At 64.4% G+C, this 9,495-nt stretch overlaps 1 protein-coding gene across 1 annotated transcript; it reads left to right on the top strand.

Moving 5' to 3' along the window:
• Positions 1-6,141: 6,141 nt before the first annotated feature.
• On the top strand, positions 6,142-7,167 carry NEUROG3 (neurogenin 3). Its single transcript, XM_027460495.3, has one exon. The coding sequence runs from the start codon at positions 6,388-6,390 to the stop codon at positions 6,904-6,906; it is 519 nt and encodes a 172-aa protein (XP_027316296.1). The 5' UTR covers positions 6,142-6,387; the 3' UTR covers positions 6,907-7,167.
• Positions 7,168-9,495: the final 2,328 nt, after the last annotated feature.

Raw genomic sequence — 9,495 nt, 5'->3', positions numbered from 1 at the left:
TGCCGGTGGCTGCTGGTTGTGAGAGGGGGCTCCCGGTGCCCAGCAGCGCGGGGAGGTTATTTCCTACACAGCACACTCTAGTGTTTGCTTGGGGATTTGGCTGCTCCGAGCCTTTGGCAGCTCCGTTTTTCTGCTCTCTGTCCTGCATAACGCAGCTTGGCAAGGTGAGAAGCAAGGCGGGTTTTAGGGGTGGATTTATGGATAAAGCAAGAAAGAGGGAAAAGAAAAGGAGGGCGCAGGGTGGAAGGATGAACCTGGCTGCTGGTGGAAGGGAGGAAGGGGTGAGGGGGCTGTGCAGAAGCCCAAATTTGCCTGCTGTGGGAAATGGGCTGGGAACAGGAATGGGGAGAAGCAGAGCTGTGCCCTGGCCTTCAGCGAGAGGGGAGCAGCACCCGGGGCTGGGGTGGCAGGAGCGCTCTGCTGAATTTGGAAGGAGGGAATGAGAAAGGAATTATTATTATTATTATTTTACTGGTGTCTTTTAAGTGTCGTGGATGTTTGAAGGACAAGATACCCAGGAGAGCACGAAGTGAGAGAAGTTTGGGGTTAAATTTAGGGGGATTTAAGTGGCAAATGGAATGGGGAGAATACTGGGGGATGCCAGTGAGCCGGTCTCTTTTAGCAAGGAAACTCATGGGGTGTACCCAATTTTGGACCATTTAAGTTCACTTTCGTGGTACTTGAGAGTAGGGTTTACCGGGCCATTGTGGGCTAGGTGCATGGGGCTTTTTGACCCAATTGCCTTTTGAAGATGCCCACACTTGTCCTGGTCTCATCCTGCATGTGGCTGTGCATGAAAACCGCCGCAGCCCCGTGCTTTTCCAGACCATCTGGGCTCTCTTGGGGCTGCCGTCTTACAAAGAGTGAAGATCACTGATCCCACTCGGTCCCTGCTTTCCACAGCTATGGACAAACTCCTCCTCGCGGACGCCTCCCTGGCCGGCTGTGGGAATTGCTCCTCGCTGCTGTTACAGCTGGGCACAGCCCTGCGTGACCCCAGCACCGCTGCTTTTGTGATGCTCTGCCACGAAATCCGCAATTGCTGCAGCTCTGGCTGGGGGGAGGAAGCCCTCCAGCTTCCCCCTCTAGCGGTGTGGCTCTGTCACGGCACAAGAAATAATATCTATATTTTTATTTCCCCCCCAGCTCCCCGCTGTCACCTCAGGCTCTGCCATGCCACGGACCTCGGCTCACCGGAGCGCGCTGGGGGCACACGGGGCTGCTTCGGCTTTGTCTCCATCATTTACCCTCGCACCTTTCTGGGGAAGGGGCTGTGCGGGGAGGGAAGGGGGCACCTCCCCACCGGTGCTGTCAGCAGGTGTCGGGCTTGTTAAAATGAAATCCAGCCCCTCAGCTGGCTCAGCCCTGCTCTGTGCTCACACTTGGGATGAAAACGCTGCCCCTGTTCCCGTGCTCTGCTCTGTCTGCAGCTGGAAGGGCTGAAGTCCTGCCTCGTGACGGGGCTGAGAGCCACCTGCAAATGCAGCTGTTGGAGCCCTGCAGGAAACTCGGTGTCCTGCCCCATCCCTGTCCTGCCTTGAAGGATCCCCCTCTCCTTCCCCGACCACTTGGCGTTCACTGATGGGGAGCCTGGCCCTGCAGAAGATGACTTTCAGTCCCCTGCCTTTGGGGCTGGCCGTGGCTTTGCTGGCTCATTCTGGCAGCAAAACAGCAGCCCAAAATGTGGCACCGACCACACCTGCCCCTGCTGATGCTGCTCGCAGCCCTCCCGGGGCCAGCTCCACAAACCCCAGGGGCAAAAGGGACGGGGATGGATGGGAGGCAGCTTTTGAGCCACATAATGAAAACAGGGTGTGAGCAGACCCATTTCCCAGAAGGGAAAGGTGAGGCTGGCAGCGCTGTGCCTCTCGCTGCCTTTCAACCCCGGTGCCCCCCGAGCGGGGCAGGATGCGGCCCCGCAGCCCCCAGCCCCGCGGCAGCGGCACGCCGGCCCCGATTATTGTTGGGTGTCGAAAAAGACATTGAAAAGAAAGGAGGAGAGCTGTGAAGAGGGTCACTTTAGTGGCTCTTTCATTTATTTTTTTTTTCTTCCCCCGAGAAGGAAGTTAGAAAAGCAGAGCCCTCAAAGCCGCATTGAAAGGGTGACAGAGACGGGATAATGCGTAAGACCGAGGGAAGGAATCTCAGAGCACTCGCCACGGTGTTTTAATGATCTGTTAACAATTACCCCTTTCAGGGGAGAACATATGGTAGATGGTTTGCTTAAAAAAAAAAAAAAAAGAAAAGGACAAAAAAAAAAAAAAAGAGAAAAAAGAAATTGCTTCAGAAACTTAAATGATGTTGGGAACGTGGTGGGGATTGATGGAAAGAGCTGGGGGAGGGAGGGGATCCCTGCGCCGAGCACGGGGGGGCTGGAGCCTAGGACCCACGGATGCTGGTGGTGGCTGGGGGCTGCTCCTCGTGGCTGTGAGCACCACCTGTGGGTGCCCCGTGGGACCCGAGCCCACCTCTGTCCCCTGGGGGGAAGGTGCTGATAAAATCGAGGAAGCTTCACCCAGGCCAGCAGCACCTCCCCTGTGTGTGTGCATGGGGGGAAGGCAGCCCCCAGGTCCCCAAGCCCATCGGTGGGTCAGGGAACGCCACGTGCCAGAGCTGCAGACTGGAGCAGGACCACGTCCTTGGGCTCTGCAGCCCATGGTCCCGTCCTGACCCCATCCCATGGGCTGCAGCCCCTGCTCTGAGGCCGGCTCTGGTCTGAGCCCAGCTGCCAGGCATGGCCAGCAATGAGCCCATGGCTGGGGGTCACCTGGCCACACAAATTGCTAATGTCACACAGGTGCAGCCAGGTGAGGGAGTGTTTTGAGCTTTCCCTGCTGTTATCTGCTGTGAAATCACTGCCTTTCGCTGTCCTGGCTTTTTAGTGTGAGGTTTGATCGTGGCTTCCTATGAACGCATCACCAAGGATCCATCACAGGTCTCAGCCTTGGGCAGAAACCATCCCCTTGTCTCTGGGACTCGCCTTGTCTTCTGCTGGACCTGGGAGGGAGGTGAGGAGAGGCTTTGTCCTGAGCAGCAGGGTGAGGAGGGACAGGGCTGGCACTTGGCATTGATTTCTCTGCTTTCTCCTGCAACGCTTCCCGTTTGACCAGCAGAGTCTCCAACGTGGAGAGGAAAGCTCATCTGGGGTCACTTTGGGCAGCAGGTGAGCCCAGTCCCTGTGTCTGATGAGCAGCTGGCAGGACAAAGAGCTGACGAGCATCCCAGCCTGCACCCTTGCAGCCCCGTTGTGCACCAGCGTGCCAGAAGCTGGGGTTTGCCCCGTGGGACAGGAGTGCTGCTCAGGGCGATGCCAGCCCGAGCACCCTGGCCATGGGGTGCCTTGTGGGACCTGGCCAGGGGCTGGCTGCGAGGCTTGGGCACGTTTGGAAACCCCGAGGGAGAGGCACTGGCTGCGTGAGCCGTCCCTGTGCAGCTGGAGAAGCAGCAGCCCCTTGCTGGTGGTGAAGCAGCGTGGGGCCGGGGGCTCTGCACCAGGCAGAGGGGAGCAAACCCGGGGAGGTGGGGCTGGAGGCGAACCCTGGGCGAGCGCCTTTGTGTAACGGGGTGGCACGGGCACCTGTGGGCATCGCCCACCCCAATCCTCCTCTGACCACTTTGTGCTTGGCGTCTGCTCCCTCCCTGTCCTTTCCCTGGCACTTTTTGTCCTTTCCCACCTCCTACCCAGAGATAATCCAGGTGTCTGAACGCTTGCGCTCCTGTTCTGCCCTAAAGCAGGGCGCCAGCAGCCGCCTGCCCCCGCAGGCTGCGTTTTAGAGCCACGCTTGGACGGAGCCCTCGGCGCTCCTCTCCCCGCGCCCTCGCAGCTCTCCTCCTCCTCCTGGGGCACGGTCGGAGCGGTGCCTGCGGGATTTCCGAGCTCCCTTTGCAGCTCTGCCCGTGCGGGGCTCCGGGCTCGGCGCTGCCGCTGTCCCCGCCGAGCTCCGGGGGGGCCCCGCTCTCCCCAGCCGTGCGCCCCGTCGGGCGGCGGGGACGCGCTCCCGGCGCCGCTTTCCCTGCCCTCCTCCTGCTTTTTTTTGCTCTCCTTTTTGCCCCTTTTCCTCTCCCCCCCGTGGGGGCCAGCCCCGTGGGGGAGCAAGGGAGAAATCTCGTTTGGATCCGGCGCTCACGGAGGGGGGCCCCTGGCGCACCTCGCGCCCGGCATCCGCGCTCCTCGGGTGCCCGCAGCGCGCTCGCCCCGGGGCGCGGGGGCTGCCGAGCATCTGCCGGGAGCCGCAGCGAGGGGCTGCGGGGCCCTGGGGGGCTCCGTGGGCACCGGGGGCTCCGGGCAGGGCCGCGGCCCCGGGAGGAAGAGGAGGAGGAGGAGGAGGAGGAGGGAAAGGGGAGCAGCGGGCGCGCCCCGGGGCCGTGCGCGGCCGGGGCTGCGGGGCGCGGAGCGGTCCCGGCCGTGCCCGTGGGGGTCGGGGAAGGGGGCGAGGGGGCTGTGGGGGTCCGGGCCGCCCTCCCCAGCCCCGTTCCTCCGCCGCTCGACCCGCGGCCGTCGGGCGGGCGGGCTGCGGCCGGGCCGCGGCTCTGCGAAACGTCTCCAACGCCTGGCAGGCGAGGGATGTGCCGGGGCTCCGCTGGTTGCCATATGTTTTCAATAAAATAAGACAAATAGGGCCGGGAGATAGGGCTTGCAGTAAACCTGTTATAAAGGAGCATAAAATAGGCCAATGTAAACGCCAGAAGGGCCCCTCCGGGAAGGGCCGTTTGGTGCCAGCCCCGCGCCGCAGCGGCTCAGACAGGTGTGAGCAGGAGCCCGACGCGGTGCCCCCGGAGATTTTTATCACGTTTGTGGTAATATTGTGCTTGTTATGCTAACTATGAGTAAACATACCCGGCCGGGCATTGTGGCAACAGGAGGGAGTTATCGGAAAGTGGCAGTGGGAAGGTGATTTAACAATAAAGTTGTCTTGTTTGCCAGCAGGTGATGTCTGCCCCCAGCCCCATGATTAATGCTTCCCAAAGCACTCCACTTTACAATCTCTTGTAATTATTTATTAAACGAAATCTATTTATTATTATTTTAGCAAACAGTGGTACCAGGTGGGGCTTTCTTTCCCTCTCCAGCTTTTGTTTGAAGGACGTTTGAAGTGGGCAGTCTGAGGCTTGGAAACTCGCTCGCCAGATTTTTTTGTCATCCAATTGCACAGGCACAAAAAAAACCTGCCGGGCCCTTCCTATTCATCCTCCCCTGCCCTCCTCGCCGCCCCTCGAGAAGGGGCGCCCGGGCCGCCGTCGTCTCCCCCCCCCCTTCGCCCCCCTCCGCCCCCCGGCCCCTCTCCCCCGCCCGCCGCCGCCGCCCGGGGGGGAGCGGAGCCGCCGCGCCGCGCTCCCGGAGAGGCACCGCGCACCGCCGGGCCGGGGGCCGGGCAACGGGGACCGGGGGTCGGGGGGCGAGCACCGGGGCTCGGGGAGCGGGGCCCGGCCCGGGGGAGCCGCCTCAGCCCCTCCTCGGCCCGGCCCGGCCGCTCCCGGCGGCGCCGTTCCCCCGGCGGGCGCCGTCGCGCTGCTTTGGGGAGGGAGTGGGGGGCTCGCTCCCCGCCGGGGCTGCGCCCCCCCGCCGGCCCTGCCCGCCCCCAGAGGGGGCTCCGGGCTCCGCAGGGGGGCCCCGGCCTCGCCGTCCGCGCCCCCCCGCCCTGCGCCGGGGCAACGGGAGCCGGGCACGGGCCGGTCCCCGCCGCCCGTCGCTGCCGGTGCGCAAAAATCCCGGGCACGTTTTGCGCACCGAGCCCCGGCCGTGGGGCCGCCCGGCCCGGCCCGAGCGCAGGGCTGGAGGGGCGCCGGCTGCCGGGGGCAACAGGGGGGGACCCTTCCCCGTCGGGACGCGGCCCCCGTTTCCCCGGGGGGAGCGAGGGGACGGCGCGGGGGGGGCGGGAGAGAGGCCCCCCCAGTCCTCCCCCCGGCCGCTCGGAGCCCGGAGGGCAGCGAGGGGCGCGGGGCCGGCCCCGGCGCGGTGGGGGCGAGGAGAGGGGGCGAGGGGCCGGGATCGCCCTGGAGCTGTCGGGGGCTCTCTCGTGGCCCGGCTCGGGGCGGCGGGCGGTGCCGGGCCCGGCACGCTCCCGGCGGGCTGATAAGATAAAAGCGTGCCAAGGGGTGGGTGCGGGCGGGGGGGCGCACACGCTGCCCGGCCGGGAAATCCCCATTGTCTGCCGGCCCTATATATAGGGGCCTAACGGCAGTCGTGTGCCGGCCGCGCAACCTGTCCTGCCCGCGCTCGACGGCTCGGCACGGCTCGGCTCGGCACGGGAGAAGGGGAACCGAGGCCCCTCTCCTTCCCCGCAGCCTCCCCCCGGGGCGCGCAGGTAAAGCCGCCGCCGGGGCCGCGCAGAGGGGGCCGCGGGGCCGGCTCCCCCCGAGCCTTACCGCGGGGCTTGGCTTTGCAGGATGGCCCCGCAGAGCCAGTGCCCCCCGGGCGAAGGGCAGCCCTATTTCGGCGGCCCCCCCGCCGCCGCCCCCGCCGCCCCCTCCCCGGCCGCCGGCGGCCCCGCGGGTGCGGGTGCGGGTGCGGGCAGCCGGGGCGCGTCCCCGGCGCGCAGGAAGGGGAAGGCGCGGAGGGGCCGCGGGAAGGCGCGCAGCGAGGGGCTGCTGGGCAAGCAGAAGCGCAGCCGGCGGATGAAAGCCAACGACCGGGAGAGGAACCGCATGCACCACCTCAACTCCGCCCTGGACGCGCTCCGCAGCGTCCTGCCCACCTTCCCCGACGACGCCAAGCTCACCAAGATCGAGACGCTCCGCTTCGCGCACAACTACATCTGGGCGCTCACGCAGAGCCTGCGCCTGGCCGAGCAGAGCCTGCCCGAGCCCCCCCCGCCGCCGCCGCCCCCCGCCGCCTCCCCCGGGCCCTGGGGCTCGCCCTGCCCCGCCGCCCCCGCGCCCCCCGCCGCCTTCCCCGCCTTCCTCTGAGCCCCCCGGAGCTGCTGTCCCCCGCTCCTGCCCTCCCCCGGCTCCAAATCGCGGTCGGAGGGGGCTCCCCGCGCACTTTCCGCGCTGGGCACCGGGGGGGGAGACACCCGCGGGAGCCCCGCGCCCCCTGGCCCGGGAGCGGTGGGCAGGCGGCTCCAAATCACGGTTTTGTACTCGGAAACGGTAAATTATATTAATTTGTCGCTATCGGTATTTATTGATTATAGTTCGTAACAAATATATATTTTGTACATAAGAGTATTTTTGGCAGCGGTGGTCTGGCTGTTTGTACAGGGGCGGGGGGGGGGGGGCGCCTTCTTTTTCATTCGGAAGGAGAGGGGAATAAAGTGTGTCGCGGCCAGACCTGCGCGACGCGGCGATTTGGGGTTCGTTGGCTTGTTTTTCGTTTTGATTTCCCCGAGGAGCGCTTCCAAAATCGCGCGCAGCCCGCAGCGGAGGCTGCGCCGGCCTCTGCGGGGGCTTGCGCGGAGCTGGGGTCCGGGGGCAGGGGCGGCGCAGGGGGACCCCAGCTCCCCGCCACCCACCCGCGCATCTTGCGCCGTCCCCTGCGCTCCTTTCCCCGCGGGGCCGTGGGACCCCCTCGCCGCCGGATTTTCAGCGCCCTGGGGTCATTTCGGGGCTGGCCCGGCCCGACAGCAGCCTCCCCTATTCGGGGGGAGGCCGGAGCGGTTAGAAACGCAGGAGGTGGGGAGAGAAACCCCTCCCGCGCAGCCCCCAGGGGAAGGGGACGGGGGGCTCCCGGGGTCTCAATTTGTAGCTGCAGATTTACGGCCGGGCCCCCTCCCCTCCCGGGGAGACAAAGCGGGCCGCGAGGCCGCGGGCCCGTTGTGATGCTAATTGTCCGCCGCCGAGCCCGTTCGCCGGCAGCGAAGAGCCCCGCAATTGAGGCAATTTGTAGGACAAAAGAAATTTGGGTACGGGACACAACGGCGCGCGTCCCCCCCTACAAAAAAAAAAAAAGAAAAAAAAAAAAGGGGAAAAATAAAAAAAAAAAAGAAAAAAAGCTCCGAGACGAAGAAGAACGGGGAGGGGGGAACCGCAGAGGGTGCGGGGAGCCGGGTGTGGGGGTGCGGGTGGGGAGGATTTGGGGGAATTGGGGGGGCTCTGCCCTGCGCGGGGCGGGCGCTGTCCCGGCGGGCCGGGCGCTCTCCCTGGTGCTGAAGGCGGCCGAGGAGGGGCCGGGGGCGATCGGGGCCCCACGCGTGGGGGCTGCCCCGCCACGGCCCGCGGGGACGCGCACGGGGGTCGGGGGCGGGCGGCGTGGGGAGGTGGTGGGAGTCCTGCCCCCCGCCCCGCTCGCCGGCTGAGTCGCGTTATTGTCGGCGGTGGGGAGAGGCAGCGTGTGTGGTCACAGCGAGGGGAAAGGTGGAAATGGTCCCCAAAAATCAACCCCAAAATGGTGGTGGTGGTTTGGGGGGTGGAGTGATGTCGTGCTTGCTGCCGTCGGGGCCGCTCCTCGCTGGTCCTACAGCGCTGCGCCTCACCTGAGTGTGCCCCGGGACTGCGGGGGATAAGCGGGCAGCCCTTCTGTCTGCAAAAGGGACATTTTGGGAGAAATTCCCAAAGGGAGCTCAGGGCTATATGGTCAGGAGACAGGTCCCTAAAAGCCCCAGGAGCAGCAGGTTTTGCCAAAGCCCTGAGAGGTGACTCCAGGTGCCCCCGCACCTCCAGACACTGGGCGCTTCCGCGGGTTAGGGACACAGTTCAGTGGGTGACGTTGGTGGTAGGGGGATGGTTGGACCAGGTGAAGGTCCTGATGGTCTTTTCCAACCTTAATGATTCTAGGATTTTCCTGCCTTGCAAAGCCTTTTGGCTGGAGGCTCGGGATGCCGCCGCTCTTCTGGCTGCGGGGCTGCATGTCCTGGGAGGGGGGGGGTCGGATTTACTACCTCTGGAGAACTAGTGACTTCTTTAGGGGCTTGAATGCTTTTTTTTTTTTTTTTTTTTTCCCTTTGCCTCCACATTATTAGGTTAATCATTGCTTGAACTGGTTGCTATGGTTTTGGCAAGCCCATGGAAACTTGATAATGAAGACTGAAAGACTCCTTTTCCATTTATCTTTTCTCTGTGTTTAGTGCACGATGGTCTCATTTCTCTTGGCGGGGCTGTCCCAGCGCCAGCGCCCTGCCTTTATGGCCGGGGCTGCCGCAACGAGCGGCCTCCGGGCTTTTTGATCTGGCAGAAACAGGTGGCCACGGGGCTTGTGCCCTCATGTGCTTGGGGAGAAACACGGCCCACGCGCTGCCAGATGTGCTCGTCTTTTTCGTTCTGCAGCCGGAGGAGACCCCCATGGCTACAAGCCAACGTTTCCTTGGGTCTAGGTCTCCTGCTGCTTGCACAAGAGGATTTTTGACCACGTCGTTCCCAAATAGCATCCCTCACCTCCAAGAAGAGAGAAAACTTGGGCAATGCCCATGCTCCTGGGGCAGCACTTTTGACCTCAGGCCCCTCTCCGTGCCCTGAGGGTGGCTTTAAGCGCGCTGCCCCTGCCCTCTGGCTCCGTCCACGCCTGGCTGGCTCGCTCCTGGGGTTGGGATGCTCCTGGGGCCAGGATGCTCCTGGGGCTGG

Source organism: Anas platyrhynchos, chromosome 6, assembly GCF_047663525.1.
Source record: "Anas platyrhynchos isolate ZD024472 breed Pekin duck chromosome 6, IASCAAS_PekinDuck_T2T, whole genome shotgun sequence".
NCBI classification, from domain to species: Eukaryota; Metazoa; Chordata; class Aves; order Anseriformes; family Anatidae; genus Anas; species Anas platyrhynchos.
This window is presented reverse-complemented; position numbering and strand designations above follow the sequence as displayed.